Source organism: Cygnus olor, chromosome 3 (genome assembly GCF_009769625.2).
Source record: "Cygnus olor isolate bCygOlo1 chromosome 3, bCygOlo1.pri.v2, whole genome shotgun sequence".
Taxonomy (NCBI): Eukaryota; Metazoa; Chordata; class Aves; order Anseriformes; family Anatidae; genus Cygnus; species Cygnus olor.
Window position 1 is genome coordinate 103534151 of NC_049171.1, and position 24512 is coordinate 103558662.

Genomic DNA, 24512 nt, shown 5'->3' on the forward strand with positions numbered 1-24512 from the left:
TCAAAAGTCAAGAGATTAAAAAGAGCTGTAAAGGGCTGCCAGAGAAGATATAAAACAAAATATACTTGCATCAAGTATTAGGTTGGCCTAAAATATCCGTTATGCCTGAATAATGTAAAACTTACACATTGGTATGTGGCTATTAACTTTCTCTCCTCAGTGAGGCAGATCAGCAAGTATATTCAAATCCTTCCTTTTGCCTTTTTCACACACATACCTCACCAAAGGCTCCTCGACCAATCACCTTCAGGATCTCAAAGTCTTCTTTATGTAGTCGCATCTGTTTCACTTTAGATGTAAACGGTTTTGCTGAAACAAGGAAAATATCAACCATTAAAAAACAAACAAACAAAAAAATGAAACGTAAAATAGGTGTAATCAGAGTCCTGAAAACAACAGACCATTTTGCTTATATACCTATATTCTCTAATGTAATGTAACAAAGTTTAAAGCTGGAAATAATAGCCAGTAGAACTATGACGAAACTGCTGTGAGAGAAAACTGGATTTTGCCTTTAAAGAAAAAAAAAAAAACAGTCCAATGATAGTCTTTTGAGATCATAGACATCCACTGCATTTGTGTTTTATGTGATCTGTGATCGCATAAGGAAAGGATGATATAATGAGGAGTTCACTTTGGACCGTTGGACAATATGAATTTCTCTGCCAAACAGCTAAACTCTATTGCATTTGATATAAAATTAAAATGCTGATGAAAGATGACCAGAAGGATAATACATTTATGCATCATGCAGTATTTTTTATAGACCACTTCTTCAAGAGAGGACACTTATGAGTTAATTCTTTGCTACTGGAAGCAAGAACAGTTGTACTCACAGGACATTATTAACACATTCAATGGAAAATACCCTACCTGTATAAAGTGGGTTTATCAAAAGAACACAAAATAAAAAAGAGCCTGTCCTCCCTTCATTCCCTTCCTAAATCCAACACTCCCATCCCCCCCAAAAAGAAGAACAAAACAAAAAAACAGAGTGTGGGAGGGGAACAACAACAACTGGACTTTAATTTTTTTATGCTCCATTACAAGAATAGCATAAAAAAATTAAGAAATACAAACCACTGCATTTCAAGTTTGTATTTCCAAGGTTTGAGGGGGGGGAAATAGAATTAAACACGCAACATTCAACTTAATTCTCATGTTAAGAGATTATATAGGAATTATATAACACCAGGTTGGATGTTCTCATCCAAACGGAATGATACATTGTCAAGTCAAAGATTTAATACTTATTATGTTTCAGACAAAAGAAGTTCTTTATAGTTATTGTGCCTATAAACAATAGCATTCTTTTCCCCAACGTTTTGTTTCTCTGAAGCACAAAGGGTTTAGTACTTCTCTCTTGCTCTTGCAAACAATTCCACTACAGTAAATACACAACTTTATGAGGTTGACTTACTAAATTTATATTCTTAAACTTAGAGATTTAGACTATTTTAAAATAAAGCAAGGACAGTATATATAAATACATATATATGTGTGTATATCTACACATATACATATATATGTATATATATATCAATTTAGCACTGTTTGTGTCCATATACAAGTTGAAAACAGAATTTAACTCAAAAAACTCATTACCTTGCCAGAGTCCATGAACTGAAAGATCAAGTACCCAGTTTGTTATGGTAGGTTTGAAATGACTTGACAAGGAAAAAATTGTAGGCTGAACTATTTACAAATAAACCCTCTCCATAGTCAGCTAATGAATTTGGAAATAAGGTTTTTCTTGATTATCATACAATTTGACTGTACAAGCCATTGATAACAACAATTGGTATTTTTGCCCTGAAAAGTAACATTTTTTTTGAGTTTTCTTATCAGACTTAACTTGTTCAATTTTTCTAAGATTCTTCAGATGCGAGGAATCTAACATGAGTTACATTTGTTGTAACTCTAAGAACATCAGCTTTTGCCTAAATAAATAAACAGACAAGTAGGTTTTAGGTCCAAATAGTAATGACGTAGCCACAAGACACCGAGATTTGCACTTATTTTAGTAATATTTTTACCTTTAATTTATACTCGTTTTATTCAATATATTTAATTGTACAATTAAAGTGCAGGGTATTCTTTTAAAATGTAGTTCAACTGAAGTATTTTTCTCAAGCTGAGATCCCAAACTTTCAACCAATCTTTTAAAACTTAAAAAAAAAAAAAAAAAAAAAAAAAACCAAAGTAAAAAAAAGTCTTGCAATAAGCAAAATAAGTGACAGCAAAATGTACTGCCTTACTGGGACAGCAAAAGCTGTGCTGTTCCAAGTGATTTAATACAAATATTAACACTACTGATGTATATAACTGAACAAATTAGAACATCCTATTCAAGTCTTTTAACTTGAAAAACAACTGATTGAAAACAAACGTGTAGTTCTTGACTTCAACTTTTTTTTTTTTGACCATTGTAGGCCTGGATAGCATACAAGACAAAATATCTTGTTAACAAGCAACAGCATAGCTATTTAAACCACAAAACTCTTCCTCACTTTATATTGTAAGGAAAGGCCTGTCATTCTTTAATTATTACATTTTGGATTCTTCCAGGGTTCCCATAGGGACACTGGAAAAATAAACATCATTAAAACTACTTCAGTAAAATACAACAGACAAGAATACATTTGGATACAGTTTAATGATTTGCAGCATCGGTGTTAGTGGAAATGTTAGTAAACCCTAACATACATATATTTTAATCATCTGTAGCAATAGAAACGTCAATGTATAGTCAAGCAGTACTATGATGAAAGATATAGTCCAAGAAAATAAAAGAAAGAAAAAAAGAACTGCTCTCGGAATGTACTCGTTCCAAAACAAAAAAGAAAGGTCAATTTGCTTTTATCATCTACGTTGTTTGTCTGCTGTACAAACATCTGCTGTTCTTGTGGCAACAGCCATCTCTTGTACGGAAAGTTTGGCCTAGGCAAGGGTCTTGGAAGGCAGATCTTCAGACAGCAATTTCATACTTCAGGCTTTCCAGACTATGAGGTTCACAGGCAACTGATTTGGCAACGCCACATGAAGACAGCAAACCTCCGGGTCAGAGAACGGTTTTCAAAATGCAATATGCTCAAAGGGGCCCCTGCAACGCCGCTCTATTAAATTATACAGGTACACAACACCCCAACCCCGATTAACTTCCCCTTTCCGTTAACGGATTCATAATGAAGGTAACAGTTAGAAAATAATGCTCTTTTTCAGAAAGAGCTGCAGTTTCCTTGACTGGTGATAGCGCCTCTCTGCAGCATTTTGAGGGCACTTACTAGCATTACTTACAGTATATTTAATACCAAGGGATTTAATTTTTAAACTCCTGGAGATAAAAGTCCATCTCTCCTGAAGAGCTGACAGGGAGGACAGTGACATAGCTGACAACCCAATACAGTTTAGTATTCTGATTGTAAATATGAATGATATCAAACATGGGAAAAAAAAAAAAAAAAGAAAAGAGCAGTATTGGTGCCTCACATGAAATTCTGGTCTTATGCTCCTGGCTTGCTCGCTCTCTCTCTTACCCTCCAGTTCTCTGTTTTGCCTGCAGAGCTGGCCCTGAAATTCAGATTTGTCAGGGCTAACCTGCTGGCTAGGCAGAAGAAACTAGAGGCTGAGCTCCTTCTCCCCCTCTCACCACAGGGAACTGCAGCGAACCAGAGCTGCTGTTTGCACGGGGTTAAATTCAATCAAAGTGAGATGAGGATCAAAAACTGCTTAAAGAAAGCATCTGCAGGCTTAGAGCAGCAATTTAAAATGCACGCCCACAATTGATTTAAAAATAAAACAAAACAGAGGAGGAAAATATTAAGGAATTCAAAAATCTTTTTGGTGTCTCACTGCTGCCATTAGCTGCTTTATGGGTGGCTCTATCTTCTCACGGCAGATCTCAGTGAAGTATCCCTGTCTTACTTCCCAAAGGAATTATAAAACATGCTTCCTCGGTGAGCACACAGCAAAACCAGGTTTCTACCCACTGCTCTGTTCAACACAGAATACTACATCAATCCAAAGATTTAGAAACTAAAAGCTGTATCCACCACAACTGTTAAAACCAATGGTGAAAGTTCATTGTAACAGAAACAGGGAATTGAAAAGGAAAACAGCGTACGTCCATCAGCTAGTTTTCCATCTCAAGAGAAAAACCTTTTCCTTCATCAGTTAAAAATAATTATAAATCATACGAAAGATCCATAGAATGGCTTGGGTTGTAAGGGACTTTAAAGATCACCTAGTTCCAACATCTCTGACACCTCCCAGCAGATCAGGTTGCCCAAAGCCCCATCCAACCTGGCCTTCAACACCTCCAGGGGATGGGGCATCCACAGCTTTTCTGGGCAACCTGTGCCAGTGCCTCACCACCCTCTGAGTGAAGAATTTCCTCCTAACTAATCTAACTCTCCCCTCTTTTAGTTTAAAACCATTCCCCTTGTCCTGTCATTATCTGCCTGAAAAATGCCGCTCTCCATCTTTTTTTATAAGCCCCCTCTTCAGTATTGAAAGGCTGCGATGGGGTCTCACCAGAGCCTTCTCTTCTCCAGGCTGAACACCCCCAGCTCTCTCAGCCTTCTTCATAGGAGAGGTGCTCCAGCCCTCTGATCATCTTAGCAGACCATCTGTGGACCTGCTCCAACAGCCCCACGTCCTTGTGCTGGGGGCCCCAGACCTGGACACAGAGCTCCAGGTGCAGGCCCCACAAGGGCAGAGCAGTGGGGGACAATCACCTCCCTTCCCTGCTGGTCACACCTCTGTTGATGCAGCCCAGGACGCAGTTGGCCTTCTGGGCTGCAAGCGCACACTGCTGGCTCATGTCGAGCTTTTTGTCCACCAGACCAGAACCCCTAAGTCCTTCTCTGCAGGGCTGCTCCCAACGAGTTCTTCTCCCAGTCTATACTCATGTCTGGGATTGCCCTGACCCATATGTCCATCACCTTGCACTTGGCTTTGTAGAACCTCATTAGGTTCTCGTGGGCCCACTTGAAAAAAATAATATAAAAATACACACAGAGCTTTCCCTTGCAAAGGAGAAAAAACACTTGACCTAAGAAACTGTCACTCATACTACCAAAAGTTTCTGCAATTCCTACTAACACCATCCTTGCAAACACAAAAACAAAACAAAAAAGAAGAAAGCAAAATACAATACACTGATGGACATGTTTTTAAAGGCATTCTGCAGTTTTGAAATTTCTGCTAAATTCATGAAAGTAACTTAACAAATGTTTTTATTTTACAGGTTCAGTCCAAATCCAAACTATTTTCAATTGGCTTTTATCCACTGTGATTATGAAATGTGTATGTAGCATTTCTGAGTTAAGACAGACCACAAGTGGATGTTTCAAAAATCTCCAGAAAAGAGGTGTGAGAGAATGTTCCTCCCAAAATAAACATTGCTACTGAAAAAAAGGAGAAATAATTGGCAGTCATCAAGACAAAGGTGTTTAAAAACTAATTTAATTGAAAGGAGACAAAAGTCTCCTTTTATCTCTACCCACCTAAGATTGGCAAAACAGCACAAGAAAGCTTTCTTGCAGTTTCTTGTCTATTTGGAGGAAACCAGGGACAAAACACGGTAGTCAACAGTGATAACAGCTGAATGTTATTTAAGGCAAAGTAAAAAATTTAAGCCACAAATACCCTTTTCAGTTTTAGCAGTTAAGATTCAGTTTTCATTCAGAACATTTTTAACATGTTTTCCTGATGAACAATTAATTGCCAACATCTGTCTGTACAGTTTAAGAATCTGTTGTTTTCCAAAAATCAGAAGTACGTCCACAAATTCCTTTACAGTTGTACATGCAGACACAATATTTTGAATCCTATTCATCCTGGGTAAAAATAATAATAATAATAATAATAATAATAATCTGTTCTCATCTAGGTCAACTGGAGACCATCCAGACATTTTTGGCTACAGCTACCACAAAAGATCCTTCAACGCAAATTGTAAAATCAGAGATGGAAGTAAAATATCTTTCCCAAACATACAAGATAGTTCTGTTCCACCCCCCAAGACTCAGATGAAAAGTAATACCTGCATTCATTAAACACTCACTGCAGACCTGGGCAACACTTCCACACTACATCAAAATATGGCTATTATTTTTAATGTCACCATTCTTTCTCATCACAAGAGTTTCAGTGAACCACCCTATATTTTAATATTGTTATACTACAGGAAAAATGAAATGTTGAACTTCAATTCATCCTGCTATGTAATTCTGATGCAATTCTTGTAGCGCTGTCAGTAAAATCTTTACCATAGGACTCCTGCTTCACCTAGTAAAGTGTGGTGGAAATGCTCTAGGAGCAAAACAAGAGTACACCAAAAAAAAAAACAAATTGCAATATTTAGAAAATCTGAAAGACTAGCAAAAGAGAAAAAAGGTGGTCTTATGCTTATAAAGCTGAATGCTGCTTAGATTCCATCCTTCATGTTGTCACAGAGCTGGAACCAAGACAACAAAAATCACATTTCTGACAGAAAAGATCAAACTTTGCATTCCTTTGTATTTCACATACAACTCAAAATGCCATTATTTGACTGCCAAAAAACACTGGATGCTTGCACTATGTTTAGAATTAACTAAAATTTATCAGGCCTGTGTTTAGAATTACTAAATGTTCTGAAGAATCAAAATACATTCTTTTTTGATACCTGTTTAAGAAAACTCAATCTCTCAGGGCCTTAATTTTATCACGTAAAATTAAGATGTTGCCATTTGATCTGATTCCACTCTTTAAAAAATATCTTACTGTTTGTGAAAGATTACGTGCTGACGACTATCAGAGACAAATGTGGATATTATGCAAGAAACAAAGCATGCAACCACACAGCAAATTTTTAGAAGGGGGAAAAAACAAAGAAAAGAATGACCACCTGTCAAGTAACAGCTCTCCCTTCTGAAGAACACATATTTGGTAACCACAGACTGTAAAACATCCTCTCAGGGGAGCTGTGGAGGCATCATTAATTCTGCTATTTCCTTTGCTCTCTATGCATGGTTTTCCATCCTTAATACATGATTTAAATATTCCCCTCATCTGAAAATAATAATAATAACCTTTAGAAGTTCTGCTGCATACCATAATAAGATGAGTGTTTCACCACAATAAAGCTAGTGACTTTGGTCCTCCAAGCGCAGGCATCTAACACTTACTTGTCACCAAGTAAAGGACCAGTGCTGCCAGCTATCATTCACACCATGGATCAGCACTAAAGAAGCCCCCTGCTCAGTGTCCAAGGTATTTCACAGCACTGTAGGAGTCTCCTGTTCCATTTCTGAAGCTAGAAAAATAAAAATTGTAAAGATTTTCCTCAAACATATCTAATATTGCAACGTGAGTTAGACTACATTCTCTTGCCTCTCACAAATAGGTGATCCAGTTCACCCCTTCCCTCCTGTGGCTCTTCATCCCAGTGCTTTCCTTCTCAGCTGTTCAGTCCTAACTTCTACCACAAAAATCACCATCCAGTATCACTCTGCTTTGTCCCCAAGTACTTTTGCCACATACCTGATGGTTTCTCCCACAGCCACCTCAGTTTTGTCCACATCTGTACCTCACCCACTTCTTAAATCCATCTGCTCATGGCTGTCTCTATTTACTACCACATCCTTATCTCCTTGTCCTGCCAGTCACAGAAGCCTCCATCTAGGCCTAATTCTTTCTCTTTCTTTTCTCCCTTACTGCTAGTTTTCTGATCTCCTGCTTTTCCTTCCAATCTCTGGTGTGTCTATCTGAAGTCTCTCTGTCACCAAAGTCCCGTTTAGTTTTGGCAATGAACACTCGCCACTACCCTTTCACAAATTCCCTGAGGTATTTCCTTTCTCCTTTTAACACCACAAGTAGTCTTGAGGCCTTGCTCCAACTGATCTTTCATTAAATTGCAGGTGACTAACAACAGGTACTTGAGCTACACATCTGCCTTCCTTTTACAATTTTAATTAAAAGACCGTTTTTACAGTTATCTATACAAATCAAATATACTTAAGTCAGACATTTGATTTTTTGCTGATACTGAGAGCTTCATTACATCTTATGTAACAAACCCTGTTCATTTTCATTTTTAAGAAAGAAAAAGCTGTAAAAACTCAAACCGCAAACCACTTTAATCTCTTCTAGTTCAAGGTTCTGCTCTAAAGCTTGTGAGGAGTAGGGGCGAGCAGACCCTCCACAAACCCTCCTCCTCTAAAATGACTCAATTTGTGTAGCTATATATTTTTAGCATATACTTAACACTTCCAACTTGTGCTCAGTGTGTGAGATTTGGCAGGTGTGTATTTTGACATGAATCATTTGAGTCCTGTCTCTCACTCCTCCCTCATGGTGCTTTTCCCCCAAAATATTCACTGCACGTTATTGCAGACTTTTCCTAGCAAACTGCAAGGGCCTCAGAACAGAAAGCGAGTAATGCAGCTGGAATAGCAGGCAAACTCTTCTACAGGAGGTCACAGGCAAGCACCCACTATACGAACTGATATATCATGTAACAAAATACCTTGTTTCCTCTTCAATACTATACAGCATATTTCACTGATACTGTTATTCATATTTGCATTGAATATGCATTGTTCTTGAGAGTCCCAGTCACAACTGGGGAACTCTTGGCAATAAATACCATACAAATGGATACAGCTACAATCCTTATTCTGCCTTTATGAACAACATGTCTGAAACGGAAGTTTTTATATGCACTTCTGATCTATACCTCACAACAAACTGAAGTTCAGACATTAAAAGTTTAAAACATATAAAAGCAAGAATTCCTCTGATGTATCTTATGTGAAATGGAAATATTACAAAGTACATGCAATAGGAACTTAATATTGTGAGATGGAATTTTGCCAAGATTAAAATAATATACATATTATGGCTACATGTTTATTATTTCTTTAGAAGTTACCACTTGTTGTCAATAGAGATACTGAGTTTTGAACACTGCCTGCATTAGTTTTACACTGTCCTATGGGCTTTTTTCAGTAAAAATAAGAAATATAGGAATGCATAGGAAAGCAGTACAACTATGTTATTACTAAAAATTAAGATTAGTAAAAAAGAAGGATCAAACATATATTTGGAATTAGTTATATCTGAAGAAAGAGTACCCTTCCACATAAATGTCTAACAGAGTTTGTTATTTTTAAACCATTCTTGACAAACAGTCAAGTCCTAGGTCAAACATAGATTACTTCCATAACAACACACTGCAGTCCCTAACTATTAAGGAAAACTTTACAACTTCATCATTTTTACTCTACTCTCCAAACACTGATTTTTTTTTCTGATCTCAAATCCTCAGAAAAGAATAGCAATACCTGTTAATAATGGCCAGGAGTTTTAAGATTGTTAAAGGTTGTTAGTACACATTTACTGAGAAACTACAGAAGGAAAAAAACAAACAAATAATAATAATAAAAAAAAAACACTATTAGTTTTAGCTTGGCTTCACAGAAAAAAAAAAAAACACAACTTAATTTGTTTCTCTTTTTCAAATTCCCTAGTTATATCCTAGGAAATAAAACTGATTATTGAAACTAAGCGTAATATTCTGAGGACTACAAACATAAGGAGAAAAAAATGCAACATTCATACATAACACATACACGAAAATTCAAAATGTGTTTTCCCATTATCTATTCAGAAAACAAATCTATTCAATGGTTCATACTTATCCATACCTTGCCAACTTTCCTCTACTCTACAATACAGAAACTGCTTTCCACCTAAACTTTCTGAATTTGTCATAAAAAGATAGCATTCAACTGATTGTGTTTCTTATTGTGTAGATGATTTTTTTAATTTCTTTGAGATAAACTAAACATATTTAAATACTTTTCCATTTCTGGAGAGTCAGAATTCAATCCAGAAGTACTACTTGCCGTAAACAACTTTAGCAATATTCATTCTGAGGAAATGGGCTGCTTATCTAACTGCTTAAGTGGAAAGGACTCTTCAGTACAATAAAGTATTTTGGGATTGCTTTTTTGTTATTTTTTCAAGTAATGATAGCACATAAACAAAAAAATTTTCATACAGAAGCAAAAAAAAAGGATGGGTGGTATTTGCAATAGCCATTGTGGACATTTATTTGTTTTTTACAGCTAGTCCATGAGAAAGAGACCAGAACCACAGAACTCAGTTGTTCAGACATGAGGTAGTATTCAGAGAGATTTTTCATCCCCTAGATTTATAATTGCTCTCAGACTAGATTTGTTTTTAAATTAATAATTTTGTTGGTGATTATGCTTAGTCAGAAGAATCTTTTCGTTTACACACAGAAGATAAAAATCTTATCTTTACACATAAAAATACTTGAATCACTGTCAGGAGAGTGACACAGATGACAGAAACAAAGCTGCTACGTTCCCATGGCATGTCTTAATCCATGTCTCCTCATACCTCCAACCTATCACCTGACTTGCACCAAGCATGACTCTATGCAGATGTTTCAAAAGCAATTCATTTGTTGCATGCTCTGCAAAAGCCGATGAGTGGCAGAAGAGACTAAGCCCACGTAGCCTCCAACTCTTCCCTTTTGCTTCTTAGATGCAGGAAAGCCTCTCTGGATCCAGAGGCATGGGAGGAAACACCCACCTGTACAGGTGTTACAAGTACAACAAAACCTTTAATTTGGGGATTCCAAATCAGCCACAAGGCACAACTGACAGGAACTCAAGGTGTTGGTGTTTTTTTTTTTTAGCCATTTCTGCTCATGAAATTACCTTTGGAGGTCTGTTGTCTACTGCAATGGGATTTTAAGATGTCTTGAGCCCAGATCTTGAGAGAAATGCAGACATTTAACTTCCACTGATATCAACAGAACATGTGTGTGACTACTCAACTCTGTCAAACCTGATGTAAACTGCCAGCTTCAGAGAAGACAAAACTACAGAGTAGTAAAATTTGTTTGCATACACAAGGATTCATTAAAAAAGAGCAAATGGAAGTTGGGTGGGAATGTTGATCTGCTTGAGGGTAGAAAGGCTTTGCAGAGAGATCTGGATAGGCTGGATTGATGGGCCAAGTCACACTGCATGACACTCAGCAAGGCTAAATGCCAGGTGCTGCACTTGAGTTATAATAACCCCATGCAGTGGTACGTGTTTGATGAAGAGTGTCTGACAGCTGTCACACAGAAAAGGACATGAGAGTGCTGTTCAAGAGGCAGATGAATATGAGCTGGCAGTGGGCCCAGGTGGCCAAGAAGGTCAATGGCATCCTGACCTGTATCAGAAGTAGTGTGGTCATCAGGACTAGGGAAGTGATTGTCCTCTGTACTTGGCCGTGGTGAGACCACACCTTGCACGCTGTGCTCAGCTTTGGGCCCCTCGCTACAAGGAGGACAACGAGGCCCTGGAGCGTGTCCGGAGAAGGGTCACGAAGCTGGTGAAGGGCCTGGAACACAAGTCCTATGAGGAGCAGCTGAGGGAACTGGGGTTGTTTAGCCTGGAGAAGAGGCTCAGAGGAAACCTTATTGCTCTCTACGACTACCTGAAAGGAAGGTGTGGGGAGCTGGGGGTCAGCCTCTATATTGAACTATAAATTCAATAGGCGAAATTAAAGCCAGGAAGATTCACTAAAATACTGGCGGGTGGAGGATGGGGGGGAGGAAATCTAGCTTTATGGACTACTGAATAGTGGAACAAGATACACACTGTAAGTTGTACAATTCAGATCTCTTAAGGCTTTTAAGAATTGGTAACACCTATACTATGAACATGAAAAAAGCTCATCATCCTTACTACTCTGCATGTATGCTTGCTGTCTTTGGCAAGAGTGCACATACAGCTTTCAACTTCTGAACTGCACCACAAAACAAATTTGAACTTCTTCTAAAAGGTTCTTATTTGACATAGAAGAAAATTCCTACACATCTTAGTACAAGTACACAACCAGATGAAGATATTTGGACACAAGTTACAGAATCCTCTCAGAGGGGCTGAAAAAAAACATGCAAAGAAAAAAAAAAAAAAGAGAAGACAGATGTCTGAGCAGACCTGAGGATGAGGGCAACTTTCAAGAAGTACTCTGCTCTGTACATAGAGCTCTTGACTTTTTAAGGCCCTGGTGGATTTTTGGAAACCGAGCACCAGAATCAGTCAATTCTGAAGCACTCTAAGCAGCCATCTCCCTTTCAGGCTTCCTAACCCAGACTGGGGAGCACAGGAGGTATAACATTTATCTCAGACCCATGAAAATTCTCGCGGCACAGTCCCTATGTGGAGATCAGACAGCACCATCAGACCAAATCAAACGAAAGCAACACCAAACAAACATGCTTGAACACCTTCTGGCCCCAAACTCAGCAGACAATGACAGTCCTGAGGTACTAGTAAAACAAGAAAAAATCCTTTTGTGCACAGTGTTAAAACTGCATGTCCTGTTTGGCAGACGATGTCACCGTACTTCCATATGAGATGGGAAGCAGATCTCCTCTGCTGCAGAACTACAGGAGGAGATGAACTGAAATTACAATCTGAGATTCTTGTATGTATCTGTTTCTGTACGTAAGTTTGAAATGGTGAGCAAAAAGTTGACGAGATACTAAGACAAAACAACAAGCTTACAGCTGAGCACCTAAATTTGCTTCTTAATCCTGAAGAAAGCAGGAAACGGAGGTTCACCAAAGCATTTTTCTTCTAATTAAATATGCAATTTTTTTTTCTAGACACCATAAATACACTTCATTGTCGACACTCATGACTTACATCTGTTATTAGAGGAACTAGCACTTGAAATTTTGCCACATCACGTAGTGGGAAAAAAAAAGAATATATACATATATAAAAATAAATATAAAAAGAGATGCAACTTTCAGAAAATACAGCATCAGTACAGGACCTTAGAAGACTGTGCAAGTAGAAACAAAAGAGTACTATAACGCCATTATGCTTAAAAAGGAAAAACAAAACTCCGACATGTATTAGAGGTGTATTAGGCCCAATGAAGGAAAAAAAAAAAAAAACAGAACAGTCTAGGCCACTGTGCTACATCTAACTTCTGGAAAACAATATACAAACACAAGGAAAATATTAATTCAGTTGGGCTCCATCTTTCTGGGTGCAGGAGAACAACAGATGACAGACTTTCCTAAGACTATCTAGCTACATCTGAAAGAAAGACTTTTGCTACCTGCTCTTACCACTTTTTCTGGATTTAAAGATGAGTCCCATAAGTCAGCTTTTTTCTGAAAGCTTCAGAACTATCCTTGAAAATACAATCCATTAAAATATCAGAGTACACCAAGTGATTGAAAAAAAAAAAAGTAAATTATCACTGCCCAGACCTCATGCACGATTTCCTGATTACTAGTAATAAGTTTTCATTCATTCCAAAAACTGACCATAAAACTTGAGAATTTGACCAGTAAATTAACCAAAAACATCTCTCTGTACAAACAGAAAACCATATTTCTCTACGCAAAAATTTCAGTCATCCCAGTGAAACTTTCCTATTACCCTACTGCAAAAGGGACGGTTAGAATCTATTAAGCTGTGTTCACAAAACGCAGAAGTAAAATTTAAGAAACAAACAAACAAACAAAAACCTTACCAGCAATCTTAAGAGCAAACCTCCTATGTTGCAAGAAACATTTTTGCTATTCCTACCTACTTTGAGGAAGAGATTTCAAAATATACGCATCATGTTGAGTAACAACATAAAGTTATACTATTTTCCGGAAATAAAAAGTATATTCAGCCAACTAAACTGTTCACTGGAACAAAAATCGTAAGATAACTAGACACAGACACAATAAAACCCCATTGCAAAAAAATGCGCCACCTCTGACAAGCAGTGTGAGGTCTTGTTGAATAGGTTATGTAAATAACAAGATTTCTTCTTGAAATCTTCTGAAACAGCTGCCAGCATAACCATTTCCTTTCTTTTAGGAGACAAGAACATTCCTCTCTATTTTTGAAAACTAAATAGTTAAAAACACCCCAGAAACAAGACGGCTGTTATTTCAGCAATAACATTAGGTGACTGTTATCAACACGATTGGCCTGATTTCCTCACAAAGGAAATAAGAAAGCCATCTAAAAGGAGATTCAGGTTTTTCTAACCTTTTTTTCCCTCTTTTCTTCCAGTGAGTAACTTCTGCTATCCTTTCATTTCCAAAGTCACCTTCTAAAATTTAAAAGTGAAAAATGTACAAAACAGCTAATATAACTGCTTTAGGTTGCAAGCAGGGTGGCAAAACTACTGCACTGTTCTCCTGCCTCCAGCCCTGCACTTTCCCCATAATGCTCTCCCTGGCTACAGCCCTGACACTAAGAAATGTCTGGCCTACCTGGTTGAAACACACCAAGCATTGCTATCAACGTGCAATATTTAAATTAAAAAAAAAAAAAAAAAAGCTTTCACAGCACTGGCTTTAAGAACATTTTTTCTTAAACCAACCTTAATGACAGAGAGATTACCCTTAAGAGAACATTTCAGACAACGTAAAATAGTTTTTCTCAGTCCTGCTTGTAAGCAAAACTGTGGAATGCCTTGGGACTAGAACAAAAGCCTCCAACAAGAAGTTTACTGTTATTCTACGAGAGTGGGAGGAACTGGGGAAGAATGGCTTTATCTAGTCTATTTACATTCTGCTACTCTATTCTAGAGATAAATTTTAATAATACAAATAAAACATTTTCCTTAATCGGCAGGCAGCAAAAAGACAGAAGACTTTTCTGCCCACTGTCATTCTTAACTAAAGATGGCAGAACTTGCACACAGCTTCAGAAGAGCTGCACATCCCAGTTAATTTTTCAAGTCAACAGTTCCATACGGCACAATTCTCTGGAATAATCTTTTGGGCCCCAAAAGAAAGCGAGGAGATACAAACAACAAACCAACACTTCACAAACTTGCAACACTCCTGCCAAGTAGCCGTTTGTGAACACAGCAAGTAGTAAGAGAGAAAAATTTAAGAACACCCCTTAGCCAAGAAGCTCTTAGCAGTCGCATCTAGCTTACAACTCAGGCCTGCAGGAACGCTACGACTTCAGGGAGAGCATCTATCAGAACTCTACACATTCGGGCATCCAGTCAGCATCAGTTGACTGATAGACCTGGAAAGACTGTTAGGTTTGAGACACGAACAAAGTTGCTAACTATCTGTAATAAAAAGCATTAAGATCCGCTGACTCTTAGACCGACTTACACGGACAAAACAGAACAAATGCATACACATACTTCTGCCTCACGCAAAATTAGAGGATACCTGCCACAAAAATCACCATCAGGGGAAAACCAAGACGCCTCCATAGCTGGATTTACTTCCTACCGCTGCAATACAGATTCAGACAAACCACAGCCAGGAAGGTTACATTATCATGCAAGAAAAAACAGGGGTTACGAGGAATTCAACCTGATGGTCTGCGTTCAGCTCTCTGTATGTACCAGTCATTCCCAAGTAAGCAGATAAATAAGAGAGAATTCAGCTTTCCTTGCTGATGGGTCCAAATTCTGAGTTTCTCTACACTGCAGGCAACGACGTAGGAAAACAGTACTAGGAGTGATCGAGGCACGAGGACACAGAACTGTCCTCTTCTAACTTCAGTAAGGATGGAGGGCTACGATGAAGATGGGAGCACAGGATCCTACAGTTAATACTGGAGCACAGACAGGCTGTTTCTTCTTACACGATCACCTCTGCCTTTGTAGATTTTCTCCTGACTTTTAAAACCAGGCATCTCTTCCACAACCGCTACTTCTCACTCAGTTGATCACTGTGCAAACACTGCTTTATTTTGCCTCACTCCTACCCTAACACTATTTTCAGTTGCCTATCATAGTAGGTGACTTGGAACGAGAGAATAAACACGCATTTGTTAAAACAGCCTGATTCAGTTCATAAAAATAGCTATTTACTTCTGTAAAGAAAAGACTGGCCTGAGGCAAACACAAGGTTGAACCAAACAGTTTACGTTTGCAGTAACCTGCAAAAACGCGACACAGGGCCCACTTGTGAAAGCAGCAACTGCTCCGGTGATCTTAAGGGCATGTTCAAAACTGAGCATCGCTTCAAAGAACTCAAGAAAAGGTCCTGTTCTGCATCAAGACCAGATTAAAATACGGACACATCAAGGATTTAAACTACTCAAAGTTTCCTCAAGATTATAGGCTTAATGCCTAGGAGTTGGCCTTGATGATCCTTATGGGTCCCTTCCAACTCGGGATATTCTATGATTCTGTGATTCTAATGCTTTCCACTAATTGTATTTTTTTTTGGTTTTTGTTTTTTTAATTGTAACGTGAATGACCCCATGAAGGAACTCTTCCAATGGCATGGTATTCCTTGGTCACTGTAAGGACCTCTCGACTTCCTTCCTGCACTCTACAAGATCTCACAATTTAAGCTGGGTGGTTGACCTGGAAAAATTCTGCCTCGCACGATAAGACTTTTGAAATTTCAAAAAAGACACAACAGCTAAGCGCACCATCCCTTTAAAAATGAAATAAACAAACAAAACCCACAAAGAATACAGAACTCTTGGAACAGGTTTTGTTGTTCTAGTGACAGTTAAAATGCACAACACTCGAGGAAGCAAAGCTTTTTCCTCATTTGAACTCACTCAGCTGGCACACGATCCCTTTCCCACTCTCCCAATACCTCCAGACCAAAACAGGACCCACCTGCCTCGGGCTCGTTGTTGAAGCCCAGTCAATTACAGATGGAAGGCAGAACATTTCCTGGCAAAACTTGCCTCTGGGATACTTCCTCACATGAACAAAACGTACAGACTGATCGGGTACATTCAGCCGCAGCAGAGCTGTGGTACGCTTATTACATACGTCAGTATATTTAAGCTGCGTAAGAAAGCGGTACCTACATAAGAAAGTGCTTAAATAGTTACACCGGTAATTAAGCACTAGCACATGAACTAACAGAGGAAACATTAACAGCAAACAAATCGGAAGGACGGAGCTGTCCTGACCACCAAACAGCATGAGAAGATCCTTCTGCTACTCAAAGGTCTGAAAGCCAGATTCTATAATCAAGGTATTGATTAGAGATACCTAGATATCCCACTTGACCACGCTAAGCTTGTGATTACATGTCCAAGGTGAGCAGCTACCACTGGGCATAAACACATAAAACACTGGGGTTAAATTGGGGGATTTCACTGGGGAATATGTCTATGAACTTCAAAAATGTTGCCAATTTTATCTTGGTTGCACTTTTTTTTTTCCACTGGGTAAAGGAATATCTACGATGGTCCAGAGCTCCAAAGGAAAACTCTCAGAATGTATCTGTTTGTCTGTGACCATACAAGAGAATACTGTCCAAAACCTAAGCAACAGCAGCATGTGATAAAATGTTTCCAACTACAGAATATCTCCAGTTATTTGAGTCAAAACAAAGAGAAAAACTTCAGCCCTTTACTACTCCGCTCCTGTCCGCAGACTGCTTCAACCTCTGCCAGAGTTGGGAGACGGTTCCTACAAACCTTCTTTAGTTTAGATCTATGTTAGTCACGAACAAAACCTGAACAGACAAGATACGCCACCTCTCTTTCCTCTCTTCCTTCCACCAGCAGGTCAGATCAATCTGCCGGCTAACGAGTCTTTACCCTCTGGCTTGGGAGCTCTCTGGAGCCTGCAGAAGTTCACGAGTAACTGGAAAAATCATACAGATATCAAACTTCAACGTTCTGCACAGAAGTCCATAATTTCCATGGAATACATTTCAAGTCAAGAAGGTAGAAAGCTGTTACTGAGGCATTAGAATACTGCTTGTATTACCGCGATAACTGGAACCTGTTCAAAACCTGTAATCAGACACATTTGATTTACTGTCATTCATACCTATGTAATTAAAGCCCCTGGTAAAAGACTGACATTGTTAAATATCACATTTCCCCCATGTTCATTCAGCACTTTAACCTCCTAACAGTTTGTTAACGCATGTTGATAAAGACATAGCATAACAGAAAAACAATGCCACCTCCAAATTATTATATAGTAATACAAGCTTCTTTGAACAGAGTATTAGGCTATACATAAAATTTATAGCTGTCTGGAATTCACTTTTACTTAAAATCTCACATTTTTATAAACTGCAATTGTGCCAATGTTGTGAGGAGAAGTGCTCACACTGGTATAGTTCCACATTTTCCATGGGTATGCACCACAAAGAAGTATTTTTAAACTACCATTATTTTCATGCTGAGATTTGTACTACTTTAATTTGATCAGGAGAGTTAAGGTTCTATAATGCATGCATGAATAACCAAAGCCAAAGGCAATTTCTCAAATCTTGTTTGGGAAAAAATAATAATAATTCTTTCATCCTTCACTGCTGCACAAGTGAAATACTCAATGCATTCACATTTAGGATAAAATTTAGCTCAGTAAGAAAGATTAATGCTTGCTTTAAAGCTACAGAGGGATTGTGGATCTTCAGCCCATTTAAAGTAGTGTAAAGATCACACTATGAACTTAATAGATGAAGAGGTGCACGCTAACAGCTTTATTAACGTACGAAGTCAATACACCTTCAGTTCCTTGATCAGAAATACTTTGCTGCACTAAATACTCACAAAACACTTTATCCTAGGAAGAGCTGCATAAAATTTCTGTTGATTTCAGGTATCTCATGCTTACGTGTTATGTTTTTTTTCTCTCAACTCAGCTATTTTATAGACAATAAATAGTATAGACAAGTATGAATGTTTATTTTCAGATTGTTTGGGTATAATCACTCTAATTTAGTACATTGGAAGAGACTAACAAATCAGTTCTAGGAATTTACCACAAGTCCCATCTCATGTATAGTCAAGAACTCTTCACTGTTTGCTCTGCCTGGTCTTCACTCTCTCATCTATCGTTACTGAACATCTTCTGCAACGTTGCTACAAATAGGAACTCAATCTTTCCAAGGAATGATTTCTCCCTCCTCCACTAGAGGGAAAATTCTAACTGCCCAAAAAGACAACTGAAGATGAAAGTACGCATTGGAAGAATGTGTTCGTACATAACTTATTCCTCCCTAGCTACCTATATAACCTTGAAGGAGATGGGGAAGGCAGAGACTGGGAGGAGATGGGAATACTGTTTGGGTCTTTGTTTCATGCTAGTATTTGTGCAGTAATATTGCTTCTACACGTGCTGCATGAGTATCTCCTTAGAGAATGAAACAAAAACAAAACCAGCAAATCGTTTTTATTCAAATACTGAGCCGGATCTCCACATGACATAAACCAAGTTTTATCAGTTTTCAGTTCACACACATCTCACACTCAGCGATCTTCTTTAAAGGTCACTGTGGTCAAACTTTTTTTTTAAATTATTATTATTATTTGATTTTGTTTATTTGTTGTTGCTGCTGTTGGGTGACGTCTTCATATGACCACACAGTATATTTTGTGATTAAATTAAGAAGCCTTAACATTTCTCTAAAATACAGAAGAGGGGCTAGCTCTGCAAAGCTTTAAACTATGCTGGATGCCAGAATTCCTTTGGCTTTTCTGTCACTTCGAACTGCATGTAATCAAATGCCAATTTTTGCACTTTCTCTCCCCCCAATCTTCAGATCTTGGGCACAACACAATATGAAAACATGGCTAAATTGAGATTTTACAGAAACATCCTAAGCAAGTTGTCAATCAAGTTCAAAGAAGGAAAACAAACAAAATAAACTTTCTAGACTACTTCTTTAGGTAAATTTCATGAGCGCACTCCAATGACCCAAGCGGTCTGGCAGACCAACCCCACCCCCCGGCACTGACTTCTGAATTAGATAATCAGTCACCCTAAATCTGCTAGCAAAGAGCATGCTTCTTCCCCCAAAGTGTTAATGATGACAACAAATTATTATTATATTACCGAGTGTCCTTGATGCTTCAAGCAGGGAAGGAAATTAAGTGAATTGAGCCCAGATTCCGCAGTCAATTATCTGCTGACTACTAATTTTTAAATGTTACAGCTACTACTTCCAAAACACCACTTTTCACAAGTTATTCCAGATAGTTTTTTAGATATTATCAAACTCTGTAATTTCCATGATTTATGACCTTTAAATTTAATTTAAGATCTGAAGAGCAGTGAATTCAAGATATATATATATACACACACACACGCACTCATCTCAACGGAGGAAGTGCACATTAATATTGTTAGTATCAAAGTTTGAATAAACAGATATTTTAACATTCATGTTGATACAGCATTTCCATCACGTAACTTTCTGAGCTCCATCTGTAATATTTCTGTTGGATCTGCTGAAAACTCTATATACTAGTCTCTAAGAAAATATAACAGAATTACCAGAACAGAATTCAAAGAAAAAAAAAAAAGAAATTTAGATTATACCAGCATTTCCCAAACTACTGTGCTTAGTACTGCTATCCCAATTTCTCTCTGCTGTTACTGCCTTCTTCTCCTCTCCTTCAGTCTTCACTCCTACTTCCCAGAGAAAGCACTATCCTCAGGAGGCTTCAGAGGTAAGCACTCAAGTGGATCAATAGTGCCACAGATCCACATCTCACCCAGCTGCTAGGGATCAATACCCACTCCTGCACTAGTTCATGATACACGACAGCAACACAAAAGCATGGTTTCCTGCCCAGGTTCAGCAACACTGGCATCATACAGCCCCAAGGCTGTAAGCATCCAGTAAGTAAACAGCCACAAATGATATCAGATGGCTGTTGCCCAGAGTCGAGGAGTTCAGGACTACACATTTCAAGGACACCAAGAACTTGGGGCTCTGCATCTCAGCATTTCCTGACCCTTCTTCCAAAATCCACTTGGCTTTCAAGCCATCTGCCTTTATTCTTGAAACGTTCTATCCTTCTCTTGCCCTTTTATCTTAGGGGTACGTTTATTTCCCCAATATATAAATAAAAAGGCATAACGCTAACAGCGCATGCAAGGAAGAAAAAAGATATATGATGAATTTTCTATCTTTCAGTAGTTTTACTTAATATGACAAAAAATTATTTTAAAATACTTAAAAATGGAAGGAAAAAAACATCTGCAGCTGTACTGAAAAGTCATCTTCCCGTTTCTTCAGAAAATTTTTATACGTAAAAACCCTGATTTCCACCAATGCTATTAGTGTGCCTCAAGTCACAGAAAAGCTGGTTGTAACCAAAATTTGACATTAGAAATGTGCACGTTGTTATATCCTGAAAGCATGGGCCTCAAGACAAGGTATGTACTATTCTTGACTGAGAAGAAGATGCAGTTTTATGACCAATTTAAATCAGGGTAGGTGTGCAGTGTGCCGAAAAGATGGCATCGCTCTCCTGACATAGCCTTTCTTTTCTACAAGCGTTAGGGCTTGTGTAGCTGAATCGGCTGCCTGCTCCAGTTCTAGGAGCAATGAGCGGGAGGTCCTCCATGCACCTCTTACCTTTCAAACCTCTACCTGTAGGAGAGGTAACTTGCCACCATTGCCAAGTTTTCACCCACAAATTCTCATCTGCAGTATTTGTATTACTTTCAGATACTTGGTAAAACATTCACCATCTCAAGAAATGTTCAACATTCTGTTTGTACATTGCAATAAGCACCACTTTTAAAAAGTCAAAATACAATGCTGTCCTAAATGAAACACAGTATCTTGTAAATAGAAAGTTATTATCAAAAGCAAGTAGAGAACTAAACTAGTTTCAGCCACAGGACTTCCTGTGGTTGTATCATTGTTCTTCACTCACATAATCAATTAAATGTGGCTTCCTATGACAACACAGGAGGAAACCACAAGGAACTTACCCATTTGTCAAATGGTATTTCATGAAGAAAGTACACTAAGTCTCAGTGGTGTTACATATCATAAATAACTCACATATTTCCAAAAAAGAATGCTTAGAGTTAGTGCAAGTAGAAAATTAGAGATTAGAAGATCAATTACTGATGAACAACGTCTATTCATTAATAAAACAGATGTGATTTGCTCCTACTATATTGTAAGAGATAAGGTATAACATGAGGCTTCTTTCCATTTAGATGATTTAATCAATATATATAAAATAAACAGAAGTTGCATAATCTGTATACTTATAACTGGAAGCTCTGATTTGATCTATACAAATAGAAAAATAACCCTAGTAAGCACCAAATTACCAGCATGCATAAGTTAGCCATAAAAATACACGCTTGTAGGTTCACTAAGTAATCATGAAAGCCAAGATTTCAAATCGAAGAGAAATCAACACAGATACCTTACAGGTAGCTTTAACTTGTTCTCGGTTGCTGTATAAGGTATAATGCAAATACATGAGGTACGAAGGAGAAGAAGAAGAAACAGAGGCTATGGAAATGTTTTCCAATAAGCATGTCACAAAATATTAGTATATAACCTGCATATAGATGCAAATGGGTGTCTGGAAAAAACGGAAGTTCAAGACAGTGTAAGTAGCTACAAATACCTTAAACAAGGCATAAGAGTGGCCCTTAGGCACTGCGATACAACAATTGCTGTATTACTTGAACGTGATTTTAACAAAAATCAGTAAATAAACAAGCATCTAGCAGAAGTGTCACTAAACATTCTCCATAAAACACCTGCTATTACTCACCCAAATAAACATTAACCTGTTGTTTAAAAAATGATTATTAATACTAGACACATGACATTTCTTGTCTTTCAAAAAAAAAGTACCTTAAAATAAACAGCAAGCAAGCTGTTTATTAACATACACATGTCAAACTGTTTTGGTTACAATAAATTAAGAGTTACATAACTGCAAACCATCAAGTATCATCAGCCTATAAAGTTCCATTCAATTCCACAACTCATTACCTGGAATTAATTTAATTAACTGGATTCCAGTTACCTGGATTAAAACTAGTACCAAATGTATTGTTTGCAGAAAATCTTTCACCAAGCTGTATCTCAAAATTTCAATACAATGTATGTGACATCTACGCATTGCCTTTTTTTTTTTTTTTTTTTTAGTATGGAGACTATAGCTTCATTTGCTTTTTAACTTACTTTTTGCACTATTTGGCTGTTACGCAGACAAAACCTATTAGCACAGATGCCTGTGGTTTTCAGATGATACATCTGGAAAATGGATGATACTCCAGGAAAATGGAATTATGTTATTCTGATTTCTGGACAGCAATTCATTTACATTACATTAACTACATAATAAGTTTATTTAAACATAGCCTGTAGCATTATCCTTAACAACCATTCTTTTGAAAGGACATGAAACTTCTAAAGTAAGATATTTTGTCTAAACCAACACAAAACAGTATTGAGCTGGTACCATGTTACAGTGCTCTGATCCACTAAATTTCATTAACAGGCCCCAAAAGAAGTCCCTATCCATTTCTTCTCTGGCAAAAATGTTGGTGGGTACCCACAAGGAACTTCAGAAGAAAGAAGCAAAAGGTAGAAAGAAACTGGTGAAAATCCCTCATTGTCAAGCACATCTGCTGGACAGTTTAATCCTAACTAGTGTTTTTTTTCCACACTTTCAATTTCTACAGTTCAAAGTAAATGAAAAGGCTTTGTCAGAGATGAACAAAATAACCATAGTGGCCAAGGAGGAAGAAAAATTTAAATATAAATTATCTACTGGTATAGATTCTTTTAGGTAATTTAAGGAAAGAACACGTGTAAGATGTCACATCATCTACTGGAATGTATTATAACTACCTGCCAAACTCAAGCACCCCAAGAAGAGCTCATCAGACTGTCAAGTTCTTTGATCAGCTCAGGACTCTGTGGAGTATTATCTAACTACCAGAAAAAACCAGTTTTGTAAACTGAATTCTGCCTACTGGAATATGTACGGTCCTATCCACGGTGAAAGCCGTGCGTAGATAAAGACACACAAGTGCCTTGCAATGGCTTCCCTTTCTGTCCCCTCCAAAATTTCCTCCTGCTGAATTCTCTACTAGAGTTGTTTTCTTATTTATCTCGAGCTTCAGATTTATTGTTGTTTGCATTGTCTTTTTGGTCCAACAACAGGAGAAAGCATCTGGAAACTACTTGTTTTTTAATATACTTTCTAATATCTAAAAATGTAATTATAATTACAAGTGCACAGCTTATCTCCTTATCTAAGTCCAAAGTCAAAGAGCAGTAGGAGCTTTGAACCAGATTCAGGAAAGCATGTGGTAAGTACATCCTTATACTCAGGAAAGCACTTCATGATGTGCGTAATAGCATCCACTGATTAAGCCTTACTTTCACCTTTCTTGAAAAGAACAAGTATTTTTAACTTGTAACTTGGGACCTTTTCTTCCTCTTCTTGCTGACCGCAATCTAACTAACCCAGATGAAAACGATTTCTGCCTTTTCTATATTAACACATTGCAACAGTACCTGAAGATGGTGATGTGCAAGACACTACATTTGACAGCTGTTTCAGACCACGGAATAGCTAGCACATCTTCAGTGCCTAGTGTTGACAGGGTTTACTTAGAAACAACCACACCAGAAGAAATTGTTCTGCAGGCTACTCCTCAGCAGGGTTTTCATGAATACAGCAGTTGTCAGAGCAAGTGCTAATTTGTATTTCAAAACAATGAGTCCAGTAACTACA

General features: G+C 37.8%; 1 protein-coding gene across 5 annotated transcripts in view; it reads right to left on the minus strand.

Moving 5' to 3' along the window:
- CDC42BPA (CDC42 binding protein kinase alpha) overlaps positions 1 to 24512 on the minus strand; it is a 163582-nt gene that overhangs the window by 118224 nt on the left and 20846 nt on the right. For all 5 annotated transcript variants that reach the window (XM_040552935.1, XM_040552932.1, XM_040552933.1 and 2 more), the window contains exon 3: positions 218 to 309. In XM_040552935.1, the coding sequence (XP_040408869.1) occupies positions 218 to 309 (92 nt within the window). The remainder of the gene's footprint in view (positions 1 to 217; positions 310 to 24512) is intronic.